Source organism: Andrena cerasifolii, chromosome 2 (genome assembly GCF_050908995.1).
Source record: "Andrena cerasifolii isolate SP2316 chromosome 2, iyAndCera1_principal, whole genome shotgun sequence".
Lineage (NCBI taxonomy): Eukaryota > Metazoa > Arthropoda > Insecta > Hymenoptera > Andrenidae > Andrena > Andrena cerasifolii.
This window is the reverse complement of record NC_135119.1, coordinates 5,096,584-5,111,172: the sequence shown is the minus strand read 5'-3', so window position 1 is coordinate 5,111,172 and position 14,589 is coordinate 5,096,584. Positions and strand designations below refer to the sequence as shown.

At 36.6% G+C, this 14,589-nt stretch overlaps 1 protein-coding gene across 4 annotated transcripts in view; it reads left to right on the top strand.

The window, feature by feature from the left end:
• The window catches only part of LOC143378487 (rap1 GTPase-activating protein 1), a 342,177-nt gene that overhangs the window by 319,879 nt on the left and 7,709 nt on the right, over nt 1–14,589 (top strand). For all 4 annotated transcript variants that reach the window (XM_076830265.1, XM_076830268.1, XM_076830267.1 and 1 more), the window contains 2 exons: nt 6,878–7,060; nt 14,212–14,450. In XM_076830265.1, the coding sequence (XP_076686380.1) occupies nt 6,878–7,060; nt 14,212–14,450 (422 nt within the window). The remainder of the gene's footprint in view (nt 1–6,877; nt 7,061–14,211; nt 14,451–14,589) is intronic.

The window sequence follows — 14,589 nt, the reverse complement described above, 5'->3', positions numbered from 1 at the left end:
TATATTTTCCAAAGGCGTTGAAAGGGTGAAAAATATAGGGAAAACGTGATTTCAAATTTCAAGTGTCGTTATTTTCTAAAAAATGTAATTTTTGTTTTTTTTTCTGGTTTCGACCCGTAGCCAGAAGCATGTTCTTCAAAATAAAAAAAAGTTTCAGTCGAACCGGATAATAACTTTTGGAGATACATGTCCCACCAATTTGGATCAATTTTTTGACGCCTTGACTTTAACGACTCCCCAGTGCCGTCTGCAATGATTGATTATAAAACAAAAAATATATTTCTATAGTTTAAGACATCCTTAATACAACGCAAAAAGTCCCATTAAATTATATATAGTAGTTCTCCTTTAATTAATTCCTAAATGTCGCCTATTTTTTTACTCTAGACCGTAAAGTACCCTTAATCTAGAAACACGTAGTTTCACGTAAATTATGGATTTTGCTCATGGTGAAAGAAGCAAAATCCGCCACAATGTTATCCGTACAGGTATATTATCGTCGCTGTGCAATAGATAACCCGAATATCATTTTTTCTTAAGCCAAAAAGGTCAGGTTTAAATACAAAAATTTAACGCATTTTTACATTTTCTAGTAGCTAAAAGTTGCGGCAGTTAGTACCTACTAAAAAACATTGCATTAATTCGTGGGAACATTAACGTTGCGATCCGAAAAAGTTTCCGCCACCGTGACCTCACGGAGTAACACACAATGCCGCAAGTGTGAGAAAAAGAAAAATTAAACGACGCGGATTTCATCCATCAAGTGTCTGATTAACTCAATTAGAAATAATTAGTAAGGTCGGCGCCAGTTCATCCCCTGCTTCATTTCCAGCGATCAACGGTCAGTCTTAATTTAAAAACACGCGACACATTCAGGAAGAATAGGGCTAAGACAATGTTGGCTACCATCCCATTTTGTGCGGCAGGTAATTCGCTAATAGCGTGGTTCTATTGTGTGCAATATTCCTCGCCTTATTAACTCTTTCCCTCGAGTGCGACGAATACCATTATAATGGATTCTGTAAGCCCTCCCCCTTTGTCCTGGAGTTTATTGAACCATTTCAAACATGAAATTCTTCATGAATCTTCGTTAATTGTATTCTATCATGCGGTGAAACTTTGCTCTCGATTGTGTCTGAACGAAGGAGCAACGAGATAAGATGGTAATTAAGGAGGGTGCATAAGTATGTTATTTGATATTCACACGAGGCTCCTTTATAATGTAATGGAAAAAGGTTGTAAGCAAAATTTCATTATACAAAATATTTCGATATTATAATTGCGCGAATATACCCTTCGCGGTGTTCAAGTACTCGAAAAGAGGGGGTTGAAAGGGTCTAGCCTGGTAAGCATAGTGAAAATGGCCCCAGCACCAATTTTAGTATTTAAGTGTACCAAATAATGATCTATGCTTAAAAAAACGCTGATAGAAATTTCAGATATCTATCCCCTTTTGTTAGGGTGATATGGGGATAACAACCCTAAACTTTACCATTTTTTTTCTCAGCAACTACTTAAGATATTTCAATGTACCAAAATGCACCTAGTAGGTACTTTTTAGCTCTATCGCGTGTATTTTTGGGAAATTGCAGATCAATTGTTAAGGGTGGAAATAAAGGGATTAATTTTGGGGGTTTGTTTTTGCAAATAACCCCTTGAGTGACGCCTATGAAAAAAATCAGGAATAAAGCGTCACTACTTAGACCCTTTCAAAATAATTGGAATGAAGTTCGAAACATTTGATGTTTTTAAGCTACTTAAGGGGAGGTTCCGGTCTGGAGCCCAAAAAATAGGTGATCTTTAGGAATTAATTAAAGGAGAACTACTATATATAATTTAATGGGACTTTTTGCGTTATATTAAGGATATCTTGAGTTATAGAAATATATTTTTTGTTTTATAATTAATCATTACAGACGGCACTGGGGAGTAGTTAAAGTCAAGGCGTCAAAAGATTGATCCAAATCGGTGGGACCTGTATCTTCAAAAGTTATTATCCGATTCGACTGAAACTTTTCTTTATTTTGAAGAACATACTTCTGGCTACGGGACGAAACCAGAAAAAAATTACAAAAATTACATTTTTTAGAAAATAACGACACTTGAAGTTTGAAATCACTTTTTTCCTATATTTGTCATCCTTTCAACGCCTTTGAAAATTATAAATTTTCAATTTTTGTATTTTTTACTGGTTTCCCTCCTAGCCACAAGTATATTCTTCAAAGTAAAAAAAGTTTCAGTCGAATCGGATAATAACTTTTGGAAATACAGGTCCCACCGTTTTGAGAAAAACGCGTTTAAAGTTTTACGTGGGCGCCGAGTTGTTGCCGCTACTCAAATGCCTATAACTTCGGGAAATTTACGAATTTCAACAAATCCTTTTAAACAAGTATTCCTAAAAGGTTGAACATTCGAAAAATGAAATAAAACAAAAATCGACTTTTACACCGGAACCTCCCCTTAAGTACACAATCGCTAGGTACAACTGTCTAAACTTTACTGAGACTGTACTCCGAGCTATTTGAATATTCTTGCATACTAATTCCAACAGTTTTACCTTATCTTACAATAGTACCTACGTATAAGTACGAAACCATTCGCATTCCAAATTAAGTAGCAAAACACTACAAAAAATTATAGTTCACAAAATCCATGTTAATATTAACCTACTCTTTATTGTATAATATAATAATCATGTATCGAAAACAGGTTAAGAAATTAAGACGAAGAAAAATGCATTCGTAGATTTTATGTTTGATAGTGTAGGAAATTGTAGTACCATACTTATTTCCTCGTGTGGTTTTGAGCTTACCTTGGACCTGCGCAATAACAAGTGTCTAAAAATAACGCGAGGCAGAATACGTATAATCAGGTTTCAGCAGGATTTGATTAGTGCTAATTATGAGAAAGAGGAAATGTCATATTACACAGATATTATTAGAATAAAAAATACCGTTGTCGATCATTTAATGCTTCGAAATGGAATTTACGTTTCCAGACTTCGAATAACATCTGAGTTCATTTAAATTTCATTTATCTCTTTGCAACATTTTGTACATATTTGTCGTATATCGAGCAAATGGTTTTTGTTAATAAAATATATTTATTTATTGTTAATGAAATTGATAAAATATACTCAACTTGTTTTATACTCATAGACAATTACAAATGGCTAAAATTTGTAATTGTCTATGAGTATAAAACAAGTTGAGTATATTTTATCAATTTCAAAAAAGATCATAACTATAATTTTCTGATTTCTTACGATGCATGTACAGATGCGTAATCTGTAGGAATTTTACTTTTCTGGTACGCTCCAAAATTAGCAATTTTTTACCATCGCTTTCCATAGTTTGTTTCGAAATTGATAAAATATACTCAACTTGTTTTATACTCATAGACAATTACAAATTTTAGCCATTTGATAAAATATACTCAACTTGTTTTATACTCATAGACAATTACAAATTTTAGCCATTGATAAAATATACTCAACTTGTTTTATACTCATAGACAATTACAAATTTTAGCCATTTGATAAAATATACTCAACTTGTTTTATACTCATAGACAATTACAAATTTTAGCCTTTGGAATTGTCTCTGAGTATAAAACAAGTTGAGTATATTTTATTAATTTGGAAACAAACTATGGAAAGCAATGGTAAAAAATTGCTAATTTTGGAGCGTACCAGAAAAGTAAAATTCCTACAGATTACGCATCTGTACATGCATCGTAAGAAATCAGAAAATTATAGTTATGATCTTTTTTTCACTTGCAAACTATCACTTGTAACGATTTCTAATATTAATCCTGGGAATGAAACATTCTCCAGAGTATTAACCCATGTTCTGAAATCTAAGGCGAAAAATGTCGAATGAAATTGGTTTGTTAATATATTTAAGCTAATTGTGATAAAAATAATTCACTACGTATAGTACCTACTTTGATCCGTGAAATGCAATCGACGAGTAGATGGGTAAAAGTTTTTTAACGCATCAAGGATACAAGTACATTTTCTACTAATTATGTACCTACTCTTTACAGAAGTGCCTTCTTTCCAAGCATAAAATTTTACAAAAAATCCCTGACTAATTATGTGAAAATAAAAACGATATAATTTCTATGAATCGAGTTCTAATTCTGCTGCATGATAAAATATAATAAATGTGCACACAGTTCGTTGAGGTATTTCTGTTTTCCGGTAGATCACTTTGTAAAATAAATATTAAAAAATAAAGAAGACGGTGTACAGTGGAGATATCGAACGAAATTATTTTTAATGTAATATCGAACCTGCATATTTTATCTAAACTATTATACTGTTGACAGTTTGTTGCTTATCACATTCAATTGTTGTTAAAAAATTGGAAATATAATCTGTCGGAGACAAGTACTGAAAAATAAAAAATACTGACATTCCAATGGGCGATTTATGGTTTGAAGATAAATTATATGTTGGTATAATGAGAATTAAATAAGTTAGAGTCTGGTGTATTCTACATTTAAATGTAGTAAAAGCAACACTACAATGTTATTTAAAATTTATATCCTAACATATGTATACGTGCAGAACATGGTGTAAGGTTTGTTAGCGATGAGGATATGTTTCATACGTGGTTCCATTATTTTGCCGTACGATGACGTCTTACTTTAATGGGCATTTTCCATGTGCTATAATATAATGGAACATGTTACTCTAACATACGATAATGACACACCGCAGCCTGGTACATATTCCAGAGCATATATTATGTAATCTGAAACACGTGGTTCACGGTATCATCTAACACGTTTAGCAACCATACTCAACTTTTCTCATGAAAATGTGAAGTAGTTGCTGAATGAAAGGGAGAAGTTAGTTATAAATAGTTTTCTATTTACACATTATAAATTGTCAATTTTTACTGGTATTTTCGATGATATAATGCGAAACGCAAGGCGTATTTGAAAGTTTAAAGCTTTCACGAGTGATTAGAATCGCGATTAGAATCAATGAAATCCAAGCTTGGTAATTAAGTTGTTTAGCGCTGGCGAAATGATAGAAATAGTTTTCATATTTCACATATCTACTTAACATATATTATTGGTCGCTATTAAGTCTGCGTTTGCACTAGGGCTTAACAAATATTCGAACGATCTAAGTATTCTAATAATTTACTAAAGATTAATAAAGTTCGAAATTGATCGTTTGAAAAACAAATGATTGTGAACGCCAATATGAAAAAAATGTTATGATAAACTGTGAAAAATTGTTTCATGTTCAGAATCCTATTCGGTGCAATCCCAAAGTCGATCACTACGAATATCCGAATACTCCTAATTATTCGAATATTCGATGAAATTATTCATGTTCGAATATTCGAATACTCCTAATTAATCGAATATTCGATGAAATTATTCATATTCGAATATACGAATACTCCTAATTATTCGAATATTCGATGAAATTATTCATATTCGAATATACAAATACTCCTAATTATTCGAATATTCGATGAACTTATTCACATTCGAATTATTCCAATATTCGATGAAATTAATCATTTTCGAATTACACGAATATTCGAATATTCGAAGAAATTAATCGTATTCGAAATTATTCGAATTATTTGAATATTCGAAGAAATTAATCGTATTCGAAATTATTCGAATTATTTGAATATTCGAAGAAATTAATCGTATGCGAAATTATTCGAATTATTCGAATATTCAAAGAAATTAATCGTATTCGAAATTATTCGGATATTTGAAGAAATTAAACGTATTCGAAATTATTCGAATATTCAAAGAAATTAATCGTATTCGAAATTATTCGTATTATTCGAACATTCGAAGAAATTAATTGTATTCGAAATTATTCGAATTATTCCAATATTCGAAGAAATTAATCGTATTCGAAATTATTCGAATTATTCGAATATTCGAAGAAATTAATTGTATTCAAAATTACTCGAATTATTCGCATATTCGAATAAATTAATCGTATTCAAAATTATTCGAATATTCGAAGAAATATAATCATATTTCGAATAATTACAGCTCTAGTTTGCACACCCTTCACTTCTTCCAAGAGAATTGTAATTTTTCATGTAATATTTCTTCCCTATCTAAAAATTCCTTCCGGGTGCTTACAATCTTAACTAACAAGAAATCTCCATAAAGTACGCATCACCGTTTTCCATGAAACTTTTGTAAAATAAGCAGCAGTAAGGAATACAGATTTCTCTTAACTACTTAGCTCAAGTTGAAGGCACCTAAAATCGCCTTTAATTTAGTCCACCTCGACGAACACGTTGAACAGTGTTTCCCAACCTTTTTTGATTTGCGACCCCCTTTTACAATATTCAAATAACCTGCGACCCCTCTCCTCCACGTAAGGTAATGTAAATTTAATAAGGTAAAGAAAACGCATTAAAAATAGGTATTTTAAATTAGAACTCCAACTTAACAATATTAAAAAATAAAAAAAAACCGTGGCGACCCCTCAGAAGACGCATCCGCCACTGATCGGTTGGGAATCACTGACGTAGAATCTCAAGTAAAAAAATCCGCTCCGGTTATTTCCCGGATAGGTATTCCCTGCAGACAATTCTTGCCTAACCAATCAGGTATCGGTTACTACTTTTTCTTCAGCCGCGGCACGGGCACCCTTAACTGTGCTCTTTGACTGCCACGGAAATGTTACGCCTTTCACTCGCTTTGGGCGCCGCGCAAAAGCGTCAAAGTCGACGGGCGAGTGGCGACCGCTGTGCATTTTACGCGGCAAGGGTGGGGTGGCCGGGGGGGGAGGGGGGAGGGGGCGACTCATCGGCTGCCCTCGATCGTAAAAAGGCCCCGCTTCGTTTCATCTCGCTTTAACCTTTCTCTTTTGCAGGAGCACGTGAACCTGGTGGGAAGGGACGGAGAGAACGGGCCGGTCCTGGTCTCGGTGAAGGCCGAGACGGTCGCTGGACAGGAGCACTGGCGGGTCTTGCTGCGATTGCGAGCGGGCTCGACCCACGAATTGGTACCAGCCGTAAACCTCGGCCCGAATCCATCGCCCGCGAAAATGGTCAAGGTGAAGTTTCCTCTCTCTTTGACAGGATACGCTCAACAGCTCTTTTGTTTAGTGGCTTTCACTGCGCGACGGTCATCTCCTTCGCGCGGTGTCTCGCCAGCATCGTGACCAGATGTACAGGGCGTTTCAAAACGAATGGTCGTATCTTCAGGTGGACGATGAGTGAGGCACATAGAGATAACGAAAAATGTTCGTGTTCACGGTTGTTCTATTGGACACTTGTTGTTTAGTTATGGGTGTTTTTATGCTCCAATATTTTTATTCTCGGGACGAATAGAGTTAGCGTAACTAATTTCGTAATTAATTAAATATTTATTGCTGGGGCTTTTATTGAAGCCGCAAACTGGTCGCTTCGGGCACTTTCTTGGAGAAAGGCTTGGGAGGAGTATTAATATTCTTTCGGTGCTTCTATTTGCCGGGCTCATCTCTGGAGTTGTGCTCACATGTTATGAAACACGCTGTACTTTAATGTAATAATATTCGATTATACTCGAGGGGGTATACCCGTTTGAACGCTCGGAAAATGTGTACATTTTGTGGATTTTTTTACGAGACAACGTATTGATGAAGATTTTCCGTTTTTGTAGTGGGTTTATGTAGTATTGTGAACTACTTAAAAAAAAAGTTTCAGTTAAAAAACTATTATTTTTTAAATGTTGTGGATACATATCCGAAACTCTGTCGATTTTAGACGACTACACGGTGCCCAGAAAAATCTGTATGTCGTGTCTGAAATCAAAAACAGTAAATTTTTGTTTTAAAATATGTTAATAGCTATAGATTTACAGCGCCGATTTGGAAATTTTTGGAAAATAAATAAATGGTGATATCAAAGATAAAGTTAGATTTTTCTAAGAGAAAATTACCACTTTTTTTCTTTATAAATAATAAACGGGTAATGGGAATAAAAAAAGGCGTCGTAGGTCGATCGCTATTAACATATTTTATAGAAAACTTGTACTGTTTTAGATTTCAGACACGAAATACAGCTTTATTCAGAGCCACCGTGTAGCCGTCTAAAATCGAGAGAGTTTCAAATACGTACCGATAACTTCCGAAAAATAATAGTTTATTAACTGTAACTTTTTGTTTAAATAGTTCATAATACTATGTAAAAATAATACAGAAACGGGAAATCTTCATCAAGCCGTTGACTTGTAAAAAAATCCAACAAATGTACACATTTTCCACCTTAAGGGGACCTTCCGGGGTGTAAAAGTCAATTTTTTTTATTTCATTTTGCGAATGTTCAACCTTTCAGGAATACGTGTTTAAAAGGATTTGTTGAAATTCGTAAAAATCCCGAAGTTATAGGCATTTGAGTAGCGGCAACAACTCGGCGCCCACGTAAAACTTTAAACGCGTTTTTCTCGAAACAGAGTTCCCAAAACGGTGGGACCTGTATCTGCAAAAGTTAGTATCCGAATCGACTGAAACATTTTTTATTTTTAAGAATATACTTCTGGCTAGGAGGAAAACCAGACAAAATACAAAAAATCGAAAATTTATAATTTTCAAAGGCGTTGAAAGGATGAAAAATATAGGAAAAAAGTGATTTCAAACTTCAAGTGTCGTTATTTTCTAAAAAATGTAATTTTTGTAATTTTTTTCTGGTTTCGTCCCGTAGCCAGAAGTATGTTCTTCAAAATAAAAAAAAGTTTCAGTCGAATCGGATAATAACTTTTGGAGATACAGGTCCCGCCGATTTGGATCAATTTTTTGACGCCTTGACTTTAAAGACTCCCCACTGCCGTCTGCAATGATTAATTATAAAACAAAAAATATATTTCTATAACTCAAGATATCCTTAATACAATGCAAAAAGTCCCATGAAATTATATATAGTAGTTCTCCTTTAATTAATTCCTAAAGATCCCCTTAACCTCTGAAATCCGTCAGACGGATGGATTGGCTAGACTCCTTATTTCTTTTTTTCAACGTATGCGATTTAAATATGCTACTTTCGGTCAAGTGTTTTTAATTATAAATGTTAGCACTGCCAGTTTTAGCAGAATACGGTGTCAATTACCCAAAGAAAAGAGTCTCTTAAGCAATTAGCTTGAAATAATGACAACGTTGTATAATTCCTTGTATATTTACCCGCTTAATTCCAACCACTAATAATGAAAGTAAATATTGCTCTTAAAATTAATACCATGCCATTGTGACTAAATTTCAATCTAAAAAAAAAGTAAATAACGCCTGGTGTTCTCCTTTCTTGTGAACATACAACTGGCCGAGCGCCAAGGCTTTCAAAGCAACAAGACTTACGCAAAAGCTTTGAGGTATTTTCAGGATATCTTATAAATTGCTCACTGCAAATTCCGGGTATTCGTATGTATTCACAAGTCACAAGCTATTTTGCAGTACCCTTAAAAAACCATTGAAAAACACGCAGCAAAATTAATGTTACTCGTGAAAGAAAAACAGTTGCAAATTATCAAGAGTAAAATAACAATTGAATTTATGATCGCGTCTTTAACTCGGTGGGAGGCGCTACTGGGTAAAATTGACCACGGAGGTGCTAGTTCCGAAAGTATGAAGACTGTTTGAGTTTTCGTTACAATTTTTTCAAGAACTTTAATACAGATTCTAAAATATTTCATAAATTTTGTTTGATTCTTAAAAGACTGTACTTTAACATAAAAATTACAAAGTTAAATAAAAAATATATTCTGAAACCGTGGTTTTTTACGTTTCAATTTTGGGTATTTTTGACCCGGTAAGGTGAGTGTCCCAATTTCTGTTCATTTAAGAGTTAATTCGTCATAAAGAAGGTGTAAAAAAATTGGTTGTGATCAAAATTTGCAGAGTAATTGATTAATTCTTTAATAATAAATCAACCAATTCAAAAACTCTTTAAGAAAGATATTTCAAGATGTTTAACTATTAGTAATTTGTAATTAAATATATAATGCTCTAAATGTATTTCTGCTAACGTATTTCTGCTCATAAAAAATAGCGATGTATGTATTGCCCCAAGCTGGTGCAACACTCGTGTAAATGTTTAAGTGATTTATAATTATTTTGTTGTAACTATAGTACAAACGTAACGCATATAATAATAAGAAAAATACGAAATTAGCAGAAATGGGGACGTGAGCAGAAATTGGGACATTCACCTTAGCGACAACCTGTGTTACAATATGGGGTGCGCCTCCCGCCGGGTTAAATTTGCCTTAGGTATAGTACCTCTACGAGCTATAGTGACTTAGGTGTGAGGTACCCAGCGGGATCTTAACCGATACCCTGCTGGGCACGGGCCGCTAAACGTGCCCCCACTACTACCTCTCGCAGAACTGTGTTTAGGGAAGACCAGGACAAAACCTGGGCCCTAAAGGGTAAAATAAGTTATAAATATAAAATAATTTATATTGCTACTGTTGTAATGCAGTACATATACCTTACTGAAATGGATTTGTATTTAATATGTGCTGACAGTGAGACAATTTTTAATAGCCAGTAGCAAAGCTTAATTGGTGTATTTTAATAATGATAAACAGTATCTTCAATTTCTGTTTTATTTTATTAAAATCGAAGTTGTAACACTTAATCTATAGGGCCCCGGTTTTCTCCTAATCCTCCCTAAACACAGTCCTGCAATAGGTAGTAGGGGGCCACGTTTAGCGGCCCATACTCAGCAGGATATCGGTTAAGAACCCGCTGAGTGACCTCACACCTAAGTTACTATAGCTCGTAGAGGCACTATACCTACAGTAAAACTGTATATCATTTTTTTTTTTAATATGAATAATGCAATCAATGACGGACAAATAGTGGAATAGATATATGTTAGCGACACATTTTGCAAATCATTTAGTACACATTTAATGGATCAACGAGAAATTGGTTTAAGACGTCCTACATCACAGTTCCGCGCAAACTTGTTAAACTGCATTGCTTGCGTAGCTCGCGAGTAGTTCATAAGTGCCAGTATAGACATCGAAACGACGCAATGTTCAACATTTCACGATTCCTTTACAGTATACACGTGCCATTATGACAGATAAGGAATTGTTTAAATTTTCATTATTATGCGACAGTAAATTTGACGACCTTTTTTCTTGCACAACTGCTTCGAGCAACCGTTAGTTATAGGCAAGCATATTAACAACTTGTTGAAGGAATTTGATTCGTGCCAATTATTATTGAACAACTACGTCTATTTATCGAGACCTCTGATATAGTCCTGAAAAATGCGCAGCTATATGCTGACTTGATAAATATTTCAAGAATTTTACTTATTCACGCTTCACGCAAATGTAAATTTACAATTTATGTAAGCAAACGTTTCGAAGGACTGCTTTTTATGTATGAAAGGATATAAATGTAGTTGGAGTTATCGCTTATAACTGTTTCAATTGACCTTTGCTGGCGACTTTAAGATGAAATTATTTCAATAAAATTCTTTCGCCAATAACATTAAGATATTACAAGTTTCGTCACTTACAATGAAAGATCCTGAACCTGGAAATTCAGAAACTTCTGAGACTTTGTGAATTTGTAGGGGATTTCCTCCTGATTACAACGCAATTTTTGTTTGCTGCCCAAATTCACTCTGAAGGGGTGAAATTGACCCCTTCGATTCCAGGTAGTTTCCGATTTTGTGTTATAACTTGTGAACTTTAACTTTTAGAGGGCCGGGGGCTGGCCATTATAGTGACCACCTAAGAATTTGGATACCTTGCCGGCCATTTTGGTGGTATATATGCATAAATTTTAAGTAAACAAAATTTACAATTTCAGTGAAAAAATCCTGGCCCTCTGAAGGTTAAGAGCTGCAAGCTACCACATGATAGTCCTAATTAAAAGAAGTAACTTTTGTCTTGAAACTTTTTTTCTATCTCTTACAGATTGCGAGTTACAAAATAAAAATCGGAGCACAGCTGAATTTTCAGGGGTGAATTTCACCCCCTTAGAGTGAATTTGAGCAGCAAACAAAAATTACGTTGTGATCAGGAGGAAATCCCCTACATATTCACAAAATTTCAGATTTTTTTTCAATTTCCGGGTTCGAGGTCTTCCCTTGTCAGTTGTCATTATTGGAAATTGGTTATTAAATAAATGAGCCTTTTATATTTTATATTTTAGTTGTATTTCACGACCAGGAAAGAATTTCTCCATATTTGAACTCATTTTCATTGGGAAATCCTAAAAAATCCATTAGTAATACTTTCATGAACATTTATCAAAAACATGAACATTTTATTTTTCTCTACTGGGTATTTTACCTGACCCAACGGTTTTGTTGTTCTCGGCAGTGAACGGGCGGTCTACCCGGGACCGAAGGCCCTCGCTCGCACCGAGGAAGCAAAACTGTGGGGTGGGTAGGTCTTTCCTAATGATCCGGGGTAAAAAGCATGTCAATAATCCGGGGACCACTGTATTTCTGTCTAATTTCACTAGACTACTAAACTGTCTCCTCAGCCTACTGTAGGATATTGGCGGGCCGCGCCTTGTGTTTGTCGCGGTACGGCGGTTTACGTCTCGCGATAGGAAGAGCTGGAGATATGAGAGGGCCAGATGGCAATTGTTGCGTTGGTACCCCACGAGGGGCAGGTGGTTCTTCTAACCCCTGTACGGGCGGTTACGTTCCCGGTGTACCCGATTCGCATGGGGACTGGCATGCGATTTTATGCAAGGCCGTCCCCGGCCACCAGAGCGTCCCTGATGGTCCCGGGTGAGTGCATGCACCCCAAACAGAGCAGAAGATAGCCAGGGACTTAGTCTGCTTGCGAATGTATTATATTCTTCGTGACCTGGCATCGTGCTCAGAGAGAAAAATTCCTACAGTAGACGCCGTGGAGTCAAGCGTGGTCCTTCTCTGCTTTTTCCGGCCCGGCCCTGGCGGGGTCGCTAGTTATGTACAGCTAATACCACCTTGCAAGCCAAATGCTCGTATAGGCGAAAGCCTGAGGAAGAGTGCGTCCCTTTTGGGCCAAGACAGCTATACTAGATGTTGCGTTGGTAGAGCCAGCGGCGGTGGCCGCGATGGAAACACCGGTTCTCGTTCGATCACCGAAGTTAAGCATCGTGGGGCGCGTACCGGGGAAAGATGGGTGACCGTTTTTCTCCTGGTGCGTTGCTTGCTGCTGGCAACCTTACGGGTAGGTTTCCCCGGTTGCGAACGTTTATAATTCGCGACCATTATGGCCTGCCCAATAGCAACAATTCCTTACGGTGATCCCATCGAGTTAAGACGTGGTCTTTCAGACCTCACTCTGCTTTCCGTCCACCCTGTGGCCTGCACGGTGGTCTCCTAGAAAGAGATTAAATGCTCACTCCATCTTGCTTGGTTTCAATGCTGCTATAGAGGAAACTCTGAGGCGCGGCGCGTCAGTTGGACCTTGAATAAACCGACACTATCTGTTGCGTTGGTAGAGGATCGTCGAAGAGATTGGGCCCAGGGTCAGGGGGGTACCCTGGATAGCCAGGACGACAGTCGGGAGCGAACCAGAGCCGTTTCTGCATTTCCGAGAGTAGCACTTAAGCGACCGTTTTTGGGATTGTCCAACACTACTAACTATCGCCTTCTGCATTCCCCACAAAATCCGTTCTCCGTTCTTCCCTCCTGATTTCTTATTTCGAATCAAAGACCGTTACATTGGCCGAATAACCAGCACTACCACTGTATAACGTATGTACACTGCGAGTTCTGAGGAACAGAACTGTTCAATTCATGGCCACCGCAATGTCACGTTATGACACATGACTGAACTCACCAACTCCTACTTTTAGAAAAATTGTCTTCCACATATTCATCTCGTATAACCACCTGCGTCTCGTTTCACGTATCTTCTATATTCTTCAAGTGTTCTGTTCTTCATAAGTCACCCTACATATGAGGCTTTGAGAGCAAAAGCGAACCAACCCACGTTGATTTTTTTTTTCTATCTTATATGATTGGTCTAACTCAATTTTGCTAAAAATGTGGGTCAGACCGTTTCTGCTCCCAATGCCTCATATATACACGCAGTTTGAGTGACAGCTTAAACGTCAGCATGTGGAAAAGAAACAGATGCTGATTTTAATCGCGGGCAATGCAGTCATCGCCAAATGCATTGCTGGAAGAAACCCGCATATTTCTTTCTCAGTTCCACAATCTATCGACGCGGTGTCGTTCGTTGTGTGACGTAGGATCCTTTTTACAGGCTATCAACGAATCCCTGAGCGTGAGCACGCTGATGCCTGTTGTCTGTTCCGGTGCTGGCGCAGCGGTGGCGCGTTATGACGAGCACGCCCTGGTGTCGAGGTTTAAGTTCGGTGTTCTTCATCAGCGTGTGGGACAGGTGACCGAGGAGCAACTCTTTGGGAACAGGCAAATCACGCCCGCTTTCCAGGAGTTTCTTGACCTGCTTGGTCAGAAGATCGATCTAAAGGATCATAAGGGGTTAGTAACGATGGTTCTAGAAGCTTCCATTATATAGTATTCCTGGCTTCAATTTTTATCAAGGCTGCAACATCGAAAATGGGAAAGCAAATTTTTGGAAGTAGCTGGAGGATTCGGTGATTTCTGTCTGAAACATTAA